The following is a 15,850-nucleotide window of genomic DNA, read 5'->3' on the forward strand; positions in this document are numbered from 1 at the left end:
TAGATGCTTCACCTGCATCTCTGCCTTCGTCTTCACTTGGTGTTCCCCCTGAGGGTGTGTCTGTCTCCAAATTTTACCTTTTCATAGGGATATAAGTCGCATTGGATTAGGGCCCACTCTAAGGACCTCATTTCAACCAATCAGATCTATGCCCTACCTCAAAATAAGGTCACATTGTGAGATACTGGGGGTAAGCCCTTCAGCATATGTGTTTGGGGTGGCGTAGGAGGAGACATAGTTCAACCCCTTACAGACCTCTGTGCTGGAAAGCGAGGTCCTTGGCACATGGCCTATGTCTTCACTGTGATGCCTTCACCACCACAGATTTTGTCTCCTTTCCAGTCACACAAGGAGAAAGAGATCCAGTAGAAATGAGTGTCTACCATCCATTTCTGCTTTCTCTTGAAGCCAATCCTCTCTGCTAGACTAGAGGGAGGAGGAGGCTGAGGGTCATCCATCCTCAAACCTTGCTGGGGCTCTGGCACCCAACCCACCCAGCGCCTTGGTATAGCTAACCCTGTAGGCCTGCCCCATGTGGGTGCAGCCCAGGCTCCACCTAGACCCCCTCTTCTGGGCATCGCATCAGAGGACAGAACCCTGGCTCCTGCCTGTCCCAGTGCCTCCTCCCCTGTGGCTGTATCATGAGGCAGGAGGGCTGCAGCTCACCCAGACATCACAAACTGGCAGATCAAGGACCACGTTTGTATTCAGACAGGGTGGTTTGGCCCACACCCTTTGTTTGTTTTAAGTGCAAAGAAAAATTTAAAATCAGGAGAGTTCACGTAAAAATCTGGTTTTCCAGCTCTCCTTAGAAATTGGAAGGTCTACGACACTGAGTTCTTTCCTCACCTGACCTGACCCTAAGTCAGGGCTGCTCCCTTCAACCGGGCATGATCCCTCTGGTTCAGTGCAGTCCACTCCATTCAAGACCAAGTGACAGTGACCTTTGGTTACTGCTGTCCGTGCATTGCCTTTTTTTCTTTCATCTCTAGCAAAAGGGTGCTTCCTGGTTTTGTGGGGGGTTTTGTTATTTTTTTGTTTCTTGGTATCTCGTGTTTCCAAAATGAGAGTGAGCATCTTTCCTTGTGGATGTGAACGATATTCCTACTCTTTATTATGCAAACATAGTGAGTCTGCATTATGAGCCACACCCTGCCAGCTTCATGCATTGGTGTCACCTGCCCAACCTCTGAGAACAGGGCAGGAACTCGGGGTGCCCTGTCAGGGGTGAGCAATTTCTTGTTATGAGGGTCACATAGCAAGATGATAATGCAGCCTGGTCTAGAACCATGTCCTTCAGTCTAGAGGGTCTGGAACCTGCAGCATCTAGAACTAGAAGCTGGCTCCGTATTCTTTCCCCTGCCCCTGGCTGCCCTCGAGGGCTGCCTCCTGGAGAGACAGGTGTGTTGAGGGCATCGGCAGGAATCTTAGGGAGCTGGCAGGAATAACTCCTGGGTCCTTTATGAGTTTGAGTCTGAGGGTGCTAAACTCAGTGTGAGAGAGGGCAGAGGGTGGAGTGCAGCAGGGGGACAGTGGTGTCCACAGGACTCTCTCCATGAGAGGAGAGCTGTAGCTTGAGCTGACCGGAGAGGACATGATGCCTCACGACCAGCTAGGAACCGGCATTACATAGGAAGAATCTAGGGCCAGCGCTGCTCTCCCCTGGCTTCTCTCCCTGCAGCTTTGGGCTGTGGCTAGAGCACCCAAGGAGATGGAAACCCTGCCTGTATTGCCCAGCACGTTCAGAGCTTCTCACCTCAGAGCGGGCAGTGCCTGCCCACCTGGTCTCCTTGGCAGACACAGTGGCCGTTCTTGAGCACGTTGACCTTCTCCCCCCAAGTACACACACAGGCTTTGGAAGGCACTGGGCAGCTCTTTTTCTACCTGCTCTGCCCACGCTTTGGTGGCCTTTCCAGGCCTGGGCGACTAGAGCCTCAACAGACCACTGTCTACTCCTTATGGTATCACCAAGTAAGCATTCAGTGCTGGTCCTGTGCCAGCTACTGGGAACCTAGAAGTGAGCGAGATAGGGGGACCTCTGCCCTCATGTTCTGGCTTGGGAGACAGTCACAGGGAAATGCATAAAGAGAGCAAGACGCTTTCAACCCCAGCACCACCCTGCTCCACTTGTTAGGCTTCTTCCAAACAGCCTTGGACCTGATGACAAAAGTACTTGTAGCTGTGCTCTCACCTGCCTTCCCAGGGTGGAAAGATCAGGAGGCCCCAGGACGAGAGGGTGGGTCTTCAGCTCCATTCCTGCTGCCTCCATGACCATCTGTGTCCTCGGATGGACCCCCTAAGAAAGCTATCACCTTGCACCCGTGAGTGGCCCACCCCATGTCAAGCCACGTTCGTTCCCACTTGGGCTGACCATTCCCACAAAAGCCCGTGAGAGGCTCCCTGCCGAATGCTCACTTCCCTTACCAAAATACTGAAATGCATTCAACCTGAAGGCAGAACAATTTCCAAATACTGGAAAAGAACACACACGTTCTTTGCCTTCTGACACTGTCTGGTTTTTAAAGATCTCTCTGGCTTACTTCCAGGATCAGGAGAGTCTTTTAAATAATGCATCGTGGAAGTTTCCAAGAAACTTTAAAAAAAAATCTTTTAAAGCTTGAGTTATAGCCCAGTTCCCAGGAGTGACCTTTACACACTTCTGATTCATGGACGGTGTTTGCCTGTGGAATTCAAGGGTGAGCCCGGCTCAACTATAAAATAAACACTGGGGCATGGAAGGCTGGAAAATGTGGCCCAGACCAGTGCATGCGATCCAGTGGCTCCCAGGAGGCCTCATTCCTAGAACCCCCTGCGCCCAGGGTCAGAGGGGAGCGGCCTCCACAGTGGAAATGGGAGCCCTTCTTCCAGAGGGTCTTTGTCCTCTTTGTGTATGGACAAGCCCTTTAGATCTTTTGAAATCTCATGACTAGACTAGAATCCCTTTAGATCTTTTGAAATCTCATGACTAGACTAGAATCTCATGACATTGACTCAAAAATAGTCAATGAAAGACACACTAGAGGACACTTCCTGGTACCTGTGTGTGTCTGCTCCTGGCGGTGCCAACGTGCTGCTCGCCTTCACTCCCCTTGAAGTCTCCTCCTAGACCAGAGGTGTGTACAGTCTTGTGATTAATAACTTGGGCTCCTGGCAGGGGAGGGGTGTGGTCCCGCTGAGGCCACCCAGAGAGCACCTTGCTTATGCGGCCAGTCTGAAATTTATTTGCCAAGAGCATATCACCCACGACATTGCTACCTGCTGGCTCCAGCTCTCTCAAGCTGAGATTAAGCTGGGGCTGCAGAAGGAGGGGAAAGAAGGACGGGAGAAAGTGGTGCCTGCTGCCTCCCCAGCCTCCCTCTTTACATCATCCTCCACGGGTAGTGCTCCCCCAGTGCCAGCCTTCACACAGGCCTGGCCCAGGGTTCAAGGGCCTGGTCCTCAGTGAATCCCTGGCTGCTCTGCGCTGGGGATGCAAGCCAGTGAGCCATCCGCAGGGCATGGCTCTCTTCCACTTCCCTCCTTGGAATATTTCCACTTGAATGAAAAAAAAAAAACCCATTAAAGTTCTGTTTCCATTGTAAGCCAACACCTGTCTGTGAAACTGGGTTTTTAGTCATTTTTAAGAAAACCTTAGGGGCGCCTGGGTGGTTCAGTGGGTTGGACATCCCTACTCTCTATTTCAGCTCAGGCTGTGATCTCGGGGTCCTGGGATCGACCCCCACATGGGGCTCCACCCTCAGAGGAGAGTCTTCTGAAGACCCTCACACACTCTCTCTCTCTCTCAAATAAATACATAATTAAAAAAAAAGAAAAAGAAAATATCACTGGAACAAGTGAACATTTGCTCTACTTCCTGTTACACGTAGTTTTCAGAATCCCACAGCAGCTATTTGAACCAAGAAAAAATTAAGACATAATTTTAGGTTGTAATCTTTCTGCATCAAAAAATATTTACAAATAGAACCCTTTAAAAAAAATGTCAATGTAATGTTGCCAAATGTCCTTCCTTAATAACTGCCTTTTATTCTGGAAGTATGTGTTTACTACCTACTTGGTACTGAAATTTCCTTTCATTTATGAAATGCTGCTGATGGTAATTTTTAAAAATATTTTTATTTGGAAAAATAAAATGCTAGCACTCCTTTATTGGTCCGATGTACTTTCAGTTCTGCTTATCCTGTTGTACTTGGTCAAAGGGCACCAAGAATATATGGCGTAGATTATTGTAGTTTTGACCCTCGTATCTGGGCACTGTTCTGTCCAGACTGGCACTTTAGGGTGGTGTGTCTAATGTCCTGGGCCACTTCTCTCATCTGAGCAGATGTGTTTTCCATTTCTAGGGAGCATGAGCCCTGTAGAGCCTGAGGGCTTTATGCCCAGCAGCCAAGCCCACTGTACTGCAGGAGCCTCAGGGGACCCTAGACATGTTGCAAAGAACATTGAAACACAGCCCCACTCGAGAATTAATGAGTGGAGCATTTAATATTTCCAGGAGCCATCCTAGGCACCCTAAGAAAGAGGAAACGTATCCTGCCCTCTTGGAATCTGTAACACCATTGCACAAACAAGATAATTGCCCAAACATACAAAAACAGCAAGAAGCAGAAAATTATAAATACCAACTGAGGCAGTGGGACATATGGAAAGTATGATTTTTTAAACGTTGGAAAATGAAGAGATCATATATTTGTTCATACAGTTATTATGAAGATTACAGGCTGGGTACGTAGTAAGGCTTTGTGAATATTAACCTTTGTCATCATCATCCTGGAAGGATGACATTTAACAAGGAAAATACGGGCTGGAGGGAAAAGTTAGGGTTCATCCAAGGGCATAAAGCAGAGAGTTTGGAAACACAGGGGAAAGAGTTTAAATATAGGGAAGTCAGCCGTAAGCCGACTCAGAGGGGATGATACTATGTTAACTTTTTGGAAGTGGCATCAGAGGGAAAGCCGGGCTCCTGGGTCAGACTATGATGTGGGCAGCAGGGAACATTCCCCAGAGGCAAGGAGTGAGGCCGGGGTCAGAGAGCATCTTCCAGGCTGATGCTCCAGCACATCGTGGATGCTCAAACGTGTGTGCTGATGGACGAATCTAGGAAAGCAGTAGCTGTGGATCCAAGCCATGTGGGAGCAAATATCTAGGAGAAGAGTGGGGGGATGCAGTGATACTGCCCTGAGACCATCAGCCCCAAAGAGAAAGCTCATATGGAGCCAAGGCTTCCTGTCCCTGACACTTCCCCTTGCAGATCTCATTTTCAGGCTTTCTCTGATTGCCACTGCCTGCCACTCTCCCCCTTCATCACTGTTCTGGGTGGCCGGTCATCACACATCTTTTGGGGCCCTCCAGTGAACAGGCATGCAGGTCCAGATCACCTCCTGGACCGTATCAGCTCTGCACACGATGCCAGCAGCAGCAGTCCATGCCAAAGACTTCAGGGGCCATGAACTAAGTGAATGACTGCACAGGATGGCCGCCGAAAGGTCCGGTGGGAGCTCAGTTCCCATGACATCCCACACCAGGGAGGTGCAAGCCTTGCTGGGTTCTGTCCTGGTCCCATTACACCTGCCATGGAAGGGGAACAGTGGGCCAGTACTTATGCTTGGAGACCCTGTTATGTCCTCAGAGTGTCGTGGACAAAAAACAGGTGGCAGGGGGTGGAGTGTTGGCTGTCCTCAGATATGTGTAAGGACAGCAGGTGAAAAAGAAAAAGTGCACAGTCCTAGAGGGAAGGAACCAGGAGCGCTCCCTGGAAAACCAGAGGCAGCCAGGTGGGCAGAAGGAAGACTTTTCCAGGAACTGGTACTCTCAGAGGACAGCCCAAACTTGAGTGAGCAGAAACCTGGGGTGGATAGATGAGTGCTCTGTGCCCAGTACCAGGAGGCGATGGCCCTTCTGCTTCCAGTGATTGTTTGGACGGATGTGCCCAAACAGATTTGTGTCTGCCATTCAGAGATGTCTGAAAAACGTAACCCCAAAATATTAAATGATCATCCGTGTGGTGACCCCTCCCCTGCCCTGTTTGGAATGGGCAGGCCCCTAGAAGAGCTTTTTGTTGAGAGAGATTGATGGAGTTGCAATGAGTTGGGGGGTTGGTAGGTGCAGAAAAGGATCAGACTATCCTACTTAAGAAAGGATTTGGGGGGAATCCCTGGGTGGCTCAGCAGTTTGGTACCTGCCTTTGGCCCGGGGCGTGATCCTGGAGTCCCAGGATCGAGTCCCAGGATCGAGTCCCACGTCGGGCTCCCGGCATGGAGCCTGCTTCTCCCTCCTGTGACTCTGCCTCTCTCTCTCTCTCTGTCTCTCTCTCTCTGTCTCTCTCTCTCTCTCTTGCTGTTTATCATAAATAAATAAATCTTTTTTTAAAAAAAAGGATTTGGGGTGCCCAAGAGAAAATAACTTTCCAGGAGGGAGGGATAATCAATAGCTCAGTTATTGGGGTGCTCTGGGGTATTTTGAGAATAGAACAGAGCTAGAAGGGACAGGTTTAATATATGACATTTATATTGGATACTTAGGAAGGTTCATTGCATGATATGCTATAAAACCCACTCTTTGTCCTTAAGAGGTCACCCTGATGCTTTTTTAAAGAATTCAGGTACCAGCATAGTGGCCCAGACTAAAAATACTGAGATCTCCACCCCAAGACAGGACCACGGAAGCCTACTTTTACTGGGGTAAATGTGAGTTTCCCCAGAAAATGCCAGCATACTGACACCACCAGGTCCTTTTGATCCAAAGGGCTCCCCAAACAGGCTCCTCAGTTCCTGCCAGTACCCTGTGTCCGAAGGCCCAGCCAAGGCCACCAGCACCACAGTTCCCTTTAATCATAGGGACTCGGAGGCCAGGCCTCCCACTAGCAAGTGCTCTCCCCACCTTCCCTGCAGAAAGACGTGAGTTTCACCTACACACCGGGCCTGCCCTCTCCAGCCTCGCCCTGTGTGACGTCAGGGCCAGCTGCAGCCATGTGACGTTCCTAGTACATTCCATTTCCTTCCAAGTTAGCCTCTCTGCAACTTCGATTTCACCTTGAGCCCATCTGGGGGCTCAAGTTCTGCCATGAACATGGCTCCTGACCCATGCTTGGGGCTCCTGAAGGGACCCTCTCCCCATCTCTGCTGTCTTTCTGATGGGCACATGGTCCTAGTCACCCCAGCCTGTGACCCACAGGCTCTGAATTACCATACCAGGAAGGGAGGGAGCTGGAGTAGTCATCCGAATGGCACAGTGAGCCTGCCAGGTGCCAGGGTGCCACCCTGTGACTCCCTCTGCCTGTCACCTGCCAGGGACTTAGAGAGACAGAGAGAGGCTGGCTGGGGGCCCCCTGGCCCACAGTATACCCACTGATGACTCTCACTTCCCTACAGCCTCTCTGCCAGCTTCTTGTCTCTCCCATATCATTCTGCCTCTTGTTTTTGCAGAAATTATTCTCTTTTTTTTGAAGATTGTATTTATTTATCCATGAGAGACACAGAGAGAGGCAGAGACACAGGCAGAGGGAGAAGCAGGCTCCCCTGGGGGAGCCTGATGCAACACTTGATCCCTGGCACCGGGATCACATTCCGAGCCAAAGGCAGGCACTCAACCACTGAGCCACCCAGGTGTCCCAGAAATTATTTTTTTAAAGAAGAAGAGTCCAGAGAATAACCCAATTGGTGTCCACCTATTTTCAGATGCACTCAGTGCCCTTGATTCCCACCAGCCACACAGCCCACCCCCTGCCCCAGCACGGAACTCTCAGCACTCCGGGCTGCCTCACTGTGGGGAGGCTCCCTGCTCCCCACCCCTTCACCCCCACCCCACACAGCACTATGGGTAATTACCTGTATTTTCTCTCCCCAGGGCTCCGTGGAGAATGGGACTGTGACCTCTGTGAACACTCGGAAGTCAGACCCTTTCATGGAGCCAAAGCTCAAAATGGTGGACTGGGACCAGGTACCTGGCACAGGGTGGGGTGGGGTGATGATCCGGGGTTCCTGGGGCCAAGGCGGCACGGTGGGGAGCCAAAGGCTCTGGTTATTCATAACATTTTCCCAAGAGGGATGAGGATGGGGAAGCAGGTGCTCACAGCTCACAAGCATGATCTGGGGTGGTGATAGATGTGGGGAAACTGTGCACAAAGAGGTGTACGCAGACCCCGGCCCCGAACACCCCAGAGAGTGGTCTCCTCCAAGGACCTAGAGCTGAGAAGAGCACAATGACCAGTTCAGAGGGTCCAGACACAGGGCAGAGCTGCCCCCCCAGGTACCAACAATCACTCTCAAGAGTCATGAGCCCATACGAGCTTGGGAGCCTGCTGAGGCAGGGGAGACAGGCTGGAGCCATTCACAACATTGGTCTGCAGGTGCCTGGGAGACCAGGGGAGACCAGACCTGAGTGTCATCTCCCTCCAGCCTGGGTGGGGGGACTGTCCTAATACTGGAATAGACACTACCACACACCTCCACCCATGTGCCCTACCTGTGTTGGATACCGGGGACAAGAGACAAACAGGACAGGCCCTGGCCCCCAGGGAGGGGGAGGGAGGACAGACCTCCCCCACCAACAGTTATTACAACATGGGGAGATGCGAGAAGCACACCCAGAGAACACAGGTGGCCGGATGTGGGGAGGACTCCACAAAGCTGTTTTCTGGAGCCCTTTGGCCGGGACCCTAGGAACTCAGAGACAGTGTCTGTCACGTGAGAATTGCCTTGCCTCTGGGGGAGCCCATCAGCCCACAGCAAAGACGCCTTTGGGTGCCCTACTAGAGAGGTCGGGACAAGTTGTTCTGGGGCCCATCCCCCTCAGAGAAGCATGGAAACCAAAAGGGAGATGGGCCAGCGGGAGGGAAGGCTTGTCACATAGCGTGTCCAGAGGGCTCACTGGAACTCAGTGTCCTGACCTCAGCCCCTAGGCTTGGCACAACTGCCAAGATCTGAGGTTGGAGGGGTCTCGGTACAAGTGGCTGACTTCTCTGGAAGTTGCGGGACCTTGAGCTTGTTCTGCAGGTGGGTAGGATGTAGGCGACAAGGACCCTGGAGGCTGTGGAGTCAGGGCCTCAACCTAGAAAAGGAGGAGCTGTGCAAGGAGATGAGGACGGGTTAGGGAGGATGGCAGGACCAGAGGGCGAGCTGCAGGGTGTCAGGCTTGGGGCTCAGCAGCCAGCGGATGGTACTAAAGGAGGGATCCTTGGGACCAGCATCTGTAGGCCTGGCCTGGGGATTGAGTGTTGGAAAACACTCTAAGGAGAGAGCTGACCAGGGCTGGATGCATATGGGCAGTCCTGTGGTGCAGGGGCAAGAAGGATTCATCCTGGAAGGGAGGGGGCTGTCATAGAGGCTGGCTGGGGACAAGCAGCTCCTGCATGGCCAGCCCTGCCTCGGGGAAGGGTCCTCTGAGGCTCCCCAGACTTCAGGTTCTGGGATGATCCCAGCCACGTCACTGTGTGAGGAGGGAGAGGAGGAATCCAGTCCTGTCCTGCCAATACCCCATGCGAGAGGGGCAGAGGGGTCCCCCCCTGCACCCCGCCCCCTGCCTCCCCTCCCAGGGACAACTCCTGGCTCCTCACCAGCACAGCCTGACTCACCTTCCCTGCTCCTCTGTGGTTCTCTTTCACACACAGTTTCTCCTTCCTCCCCCCCTCCTCCTGGGTCTCTGGGCTGAGAGACAGCCTGGAGACCTGCTCTGGCAAGGGGTACCCCCCACCGGCCCCACTGGGGACTTTGGGGGTCAGCACGGAGAGGGCCTGAGCTTCCCAGGAGAGGGAACAGTGCTTTGCCAGCTTTTTTAAAATTTTTTAATTCATCTACCACGTGGTCAATCCCAGCCCCTTTTGGGGAGCTGAGAGGCTGGGAGAGCCCCCAAGCCCCTGGTCTGATTTACATCTATTTCTGCCCCAGGCCACGGGCTTGGGTGGGTCTGTCGGTCTGGACCTTGAGGAGCTGTGGCCAAGAGGGCTGTAGCTTTGCCTCAGCCGGGGTTTCCCCAGGCCTGGGCTGGGTTTACACACCGCTTCTGGGACAGAAGGACTTGCCAAAGTTAACCCTTAGTGTTTTGCATTCAAGGGGAGCCCCTCTGGGTACTGCCAATGAAAGGAGTCTTAAGCTTCCAGAACCCAGCCTCCCTAGCCCCAGATGCTGGAGGAGTCGGCTGTGCTGGAAAGCGTGAGGGGAAACTGAGATGGGGTACCAGGGCAAAGGATGGAATGTTCTAAAAAGACAGCAGAAAGGGCCAGGAAGCAAGGCCAGGGTGCCCTGCGCTGCTTGGAGGTGCAATGCGATCTGACTTTCAGGCTCTGTGTGGATTTTACTGGAACAATTTCTAAATCATTCCTTCAGTCACTGGGCCAGGCGGGATCTAAGCTTCCTTGTGGGATGAGAAACCACATTGTAGCTCCTCACCCTACACTGTGCCCTACTTCCTCTCCCTATGTTCTGGAACCCAGCCAGCCTGGAGCTTGCCCCAGTAGAGGTGGCCAGAGCTGCCCTGGCTTCTAGGCACACATGGCCTAATTGTCCCACTACCACTCCCACAGTCCCACTTGACTGTGTCCTTTTCAGAGCCCCGCCCCCAATCCTCCTCCACCCTCCCAACTTTGGGGGCCAGCCTCCCAGGAACTGGATAGAACTGTTGGGATCTGAGGAGTTTGCAGAATTTCTCTGCCCAGAACCCCCTGGGCAGCGGAGTTAGCGCTGAATTAACGCTTCTTTTAGTGAGCTCTCACCACATGCCAGACTTGGGCATGCCTGCCAAACTGGGCAGGGCAGTTTATGTATATTATCTATTATCTGATTTAATCCTTTCAATAGCAGGACAAGATAAGGATTAGAATGATCCTGATTTAACTAATGAGGAAGAGCCTAAGTCTCCTGCCCAAAGCGACTCTGTTAGCTGCCTTAGTGGCCCAGCCTGTGGTGACTGCTGAGCCACCCGCCCTGCTGTGGATCCTAGAACCCTTCCACCCAGACAGTTGGCCAAGCATAAGACCCTGCAGCCTGTCCTGGGAGAGGGTCTGGCAGGAGGCAGGGGGGAGGCGGAGGTAGAGTCTTCTTCTCCATCCTGCTTTGGGTTAAGCCAGAACCGCTCCCACAGAACTGCTCCAGCTCCGCAGGCTACCAATGGCGAGGCCCATTCTCTTCCCCTAAGAAACAGGTAGAGTCATCCAGCCAAGGGTCTTACAAGGCAATATGCAACCCCAGGTCCCCTATGCCCACATCCCCACGCACATAACCCTTGGCATCTGGGGCTGCTCCGGGGAGACCCACGGCCTACGCAGATGGTGATGTTGGCTACATGGGTTTAACCATTTGGGAGCCTCAGATAAGTTCTCAGTGACCCTGGATCAGAACAAGGGCCCTCTTGGCCAGCCCACATCTGGAGAAGGGTCATCCTCAACATTGTGGGTACAGGTCATCCTCAACATTGTGGGGTACAGGCCAGCACTCTGTCTCCAGTCACCTTGGGTCTCCTTTGGCCTCCTTTCTCACCTTGACCCTCCACAGAGTAGGCGATGGTTGAAAAGGTCCAGCTGCCCAGAGAGACCCACAGGGACCTTCCAAAGGCTATCCTTGTAGGGCCCGGGTCTCCCAAGTCTCTTTGCTGCTCACCCCCTGGCCCAGAGCTTGTGGCCTCTCTTCCAAAATGCTCAACAGTGCTCAGAAAATACCTGCCCCCGGGGAAGAAAACAGGCAGGTGTGCTAGGTGGACACGGCCCTCTATATCCCTGCAGGGGCAGTGGCCGAGGCAGCCCAGGAGACAGGAGATGTGCCTGGGTGGCCACAGACAGCTCCAGGTCTCTTTATCTGCGAGATGGAGGAAATTGTTTCCACCCCATACCAGGGGGATCTGGAAACGTAGGAAAGGGTATGGAAGGTGTGACAAAAGACCAGAAGCTTTGCTTTGGGATGGGAGGCAGGGCAGGTCCCCTCTATTGTTCTTCAGCCCTGAGGACTGAGGTCCCACTGACTTTCTGTGTGACACAGCCAGACCTTCTCTCTGCCTGGGGTCTGGCCCTTCACCCTTGCTCCCTGGCCACACTCAACTCTAAGCCCCCGGTGGGGAGGCCTGAGACTGCCACTTCCCCTGGGTACAAGGAGGAGGCGGGTGGTCCAGAACTGCTCTGTGGACTCGAGCTTGTCCAGCCCATTAGACTGTACAGGACGGGCCTGCAGCTCCCCTGTAAGGACCCTGTGGGACCTCAAAGCCTCTGTGCCGGGGAATTCACAGCTGTGGGGGGACTGAGCCAGCTGATAGGAGGCCTCCTGGTTGTGGTTGAGATCTTGGAGCTGGGCTGGCTTGAGTGCAGGTCGTGTCTGCAGTATATTACCATTGAGCATCTGACCTCAATCTCCTCATCTATAAAATGGGTCGTCTCAGTCTTAAGCGCTCCAAGTCACAGCATATGTAGGATAATGGACATGAAGTCTGAGCCCAAGGGGCCTATGACAAGGACAAAGAAACAGAGGCTGGGATTCCCTGTAGAGCTTCTTGCCCTCACACCTCTCCCCACTGGGCACTGCTGGTTGGAAGCCCATTGGGAGGCATCCCTGGAGCTATGGGCTCTGTGGTTTTGGTGGACATTTCTTTAAACAATTGCCTTACGTCATGGCTGTGGAGGTGGGAGGAACTGCTGGCACAGAGCAGCTGCCCCCTCTCCTCACAGGTGCCGTGTCTGGGGAAAAGTAGGTTCCCAGCTCGCCACTCCTGAGCTGGGGCTGCCCCCGGGGAGAGCTCTGTGCCTCCTGGCCCCTGTGCTGCCAGGGGAGGGGAGGGAGGGACTTGGGGAGCAGAGGAGGCCCCCTTCCAACCCTGCCAGGATGCAAGCCCTGCCATGCTCCTTCTGAGCCACAGGCTGCCCTTTCCCCCTACAGGCTTGGCTGCAGCTGCATTCCAGACATAGCCCAGGAGGGCTCCCTGCTCCCTTGGGTCAGGGGCAGAGCTGAGCGGGGGAGGGGAGTAGGACTTTGTCCAAGCTTACCCCAATTTGCATGTGTTTCCTGGGGCCTGGCCTGTTGCGCAGGATTTTTGTTTACGTAAAAGGACCCCCACCCCCACCAAGCCATTTCTGGGCATATCTTCACCTTCATCCACACAGTCAGCTTTAGCTGGGCACCCCTGAGTGAATTACTTGTTGTCTCTGAGCATCAAGCTCCAACGTCTGTGAAGGGAGGATTTGCTACTGAGAAGGTAGCTATGAGCTGTCCTCTCCTACACCCTCCCTTCTCAAGACCAATTCCCAGCCAGTTGCCATGTTGGAAGTGACCCAGTAAGTGAGAGGTATTGGATGTATTAGTACAAAGCTGAGACTTTCTCTGTCAGTGATCAGGGCTGGAAGAGAATTGAGAAAAGGCACCTTGTTGGTGTGCATACTCTCTAAATCAAGGTTGAGCATATGGTGAATGTCCCAGCCCCCAGGAGACTGTGGGGAAGGAAGCCTGGGTAGGGGTAGTGGTGGGGAGAGCTCCCACTCCAGGACCAACCAATCCCATCTTAAGAATCACTCAGGGAACCCGGGTGGCTCAGCCGGTCTGTCTTTGGCTGAGGTCAGATCTCAGGCCCCTGGGATTGAACCCCACATCAGGCTCCCTGCTCTGTGCTCTGTGGGGAGCCTGCTTCTCCCTCTCCTTCTGCAGCTCCCCCTGTTTGTGCTCTCTCCTGTGCTCTCACTCTCTTTCTGTCAAATAAATAAGTAAAATCTTTTTTAAAAAGTCACTTGTCCCCTCTGGGCCTCAGTATTCTTCCCTATAAAATGGGGAGGTCAGCAAGTTTGGATTTCCGTACTAGCATGGAAGTCTCACTTTACTTCCCATAGAATAGTGGGCTGAGGCTGCAGTAGTGGAAATGTAGGTGTCAGCCATTGAGGACTGAGGGAGCTGTTTGTAGAGGGGCCTCCCTCTTGGGATTCTTCCCAGGGTGGTGCTTCAGCCTCCAGAGCGAAGTGATGCTCCCTGGTACCAAGGAGTGCTGCCCCACAGAAACAGACTATGGGCTAAATATGGACCCAGGTTAGAGGCAGTGAGAGGTCAGAGGCAGCCTTGCAACCAAGTCTGGACAGCAAGTGTGCCATTTGTACAGTGGCCAGTGCCCACTAGTCTACTCAGGGAGGAACCAGAGCATGTCCAAATACTAGATGGGCCACAGGACATCAAACAAGAGATTCCTATGTTTAAAGGAGTGGAGGGTTGGGGGCCGGCCCTGTCTACCTGAAAACCAGCTTTCCACATCTGCTCTGTCCTTTTGTTCTGTTCCCTTTGCAATAGGGTGTAAGAGTCAGGCTAGAATCCTGGCTTGCTGCTCACCTAGGTGTTCTTCCTGTGTCTCAATTAGGCTTATAAATCCTATGCTGTTTTCTATTCATTTTATAAAATAAGGGCAAAATGAATCAATAGGTAAAAATTTGCACAAACCACTGCTAGGCTGAGAGAGAAGCCTGCCTGGCCATACCCCTGTGTTATAGCTTGAAATGTTCACTGTCTGAGGTAGCTAAGTCTGGATTAAGGGCACAAATGAAAAAAGGCATAGAATGTTGTGTGTAGCATGCAAAAATGGAACATATAAAAACCAGGGGTTTCATTCAAGATAGATGGTGATAAGTTAAGGATGCATATTATCATCCTTAGAACAGCAACCATGGGAAAAATACAAAAGGGCATAGCTCAAAAGGTAATAGAGAATATTTCTAATATAGAATATTTCTAAATATTTGATTAATGCAGACAAGACAAGAAAGGAAGATAGTGGAAATAAGTAGAAAACAAACAGCAAGATGGTAGACCTACCCCAGCATTAAACGTAAATGGACTAAACACTTCAATTAAAAGGCAGATATGGTCTGACTAGATTAAAAAAAAAAAAAAGCGAAACCCAACAATATACTGTCTTCTTTTTTTTTTTTTTTTTTTTTAAGATTTTATTTATTTATTCATGAGAGACACAGAGAGAGAGGCAGAGACACAGCCAGAGGGAGAAGCAGGCTCCATGCAGGGAGATTTTATCCAACAATATACTGTCTTAAAGAGATGCACTGTAAATGTAAAAACATACACAAGAGGAAAGTAAAAGGGTAGGAAAGGATAGACCATGCAAACACCAAGCATTAAAAAGCCCGGTGTGACTCTATTAAAATCAGACGAAGTGGGCTTGGGGCAAGGAATATTACTAGGTACCAAGATGGCTATTTCTGAATAATAAAGGAGACAACTCACCAAAAAGACATAACTTGGCAATCTTGGGCAAGTTACCCAGCTTCATTTCCCATCTGCAAAATGACAATAATAATGGGACCTGCCTAGTTAGGGGTATGGTGAGGATCGAATTATTTAATTCTTTTCTTTTTTTTCTCAAAGTATTTAATTCATGTAAGGTGTTAAAACCATGCTTGGCACATGACAAATGCTCTGTGAATGTTAGTTCTCAAGGTTATTGCAATTGGGACAAAGCCTCAGGCTCTCACCATGACCCTGACTTAGCTTCCTCTGAGGTGGGGCTCTACAGGCTGCTGCAAGATAAGGTGTAAATACAAGCCAGCATCTGGTTCCTCCAGTTCCTTTTCCTGGTAGTGGTGGTGCTGTGTGTGTGCGTGTGTAGAGACATGAGGCAGAGAAATGGAATGAGACAGCATGCACCCAATGAATCTATTTGCTATAGACCCAGGGAAAAAAGTCAAAGAGGTATGGGGACTGGGTCTAGGAAGGGAGCAGGCACCAGGTGGAGTTTGGATGATTGCCTGGCATAACTGGTACTGAATGGGATGGCTCCCGGCTGCCCTGAGTCATCTCCCAGCCTGAGAAGCAGGAAGGCAGCCACTATGTGGAAATTACCGAGTTCACATGGAAGGAACTACAAAGATCTTTGGGCGTTTTCCCCTGGT

General features: G+C 51.8%; 1 protein-coding gene across 1 annotated transcript in view; it reads left to right on the top strand.

The window, feature by feature from the left end:
• Positions 1 to 15,850, top strand: part of FA2H (fatty acid 2-hydroxylase) — a 45,416-nt gene that overhangs the window by 15,643 nt on the left and 13,923 nt on the right. The window contains exon 2 of the mRNA XM_041772569.1: positions 7,843 to 7,935. Within this exon, the coding sequence (XP_041628503.1) occupies positions 7,843 to 7,935 (93 nt within the window). The remainder of the gene's footprint in view (positions 1 to 7,842; positions 7,936 to 15,850) is intronic.

The sequence above is a fragment of the Vulpes lagopus genome, chromosome 10 (assembly GCF_018345385.1).
Source record: "Vulpes lagopus strain Blue_001 chromosome 10, ASM1834538v1, whole genome shotgun sequence".
Lineage (NCBI taxonomy): Eukaryota > Metazoa > Chordata > Mammalia > Carnivora > Canidae > Vulpes > Vulpes lagopus.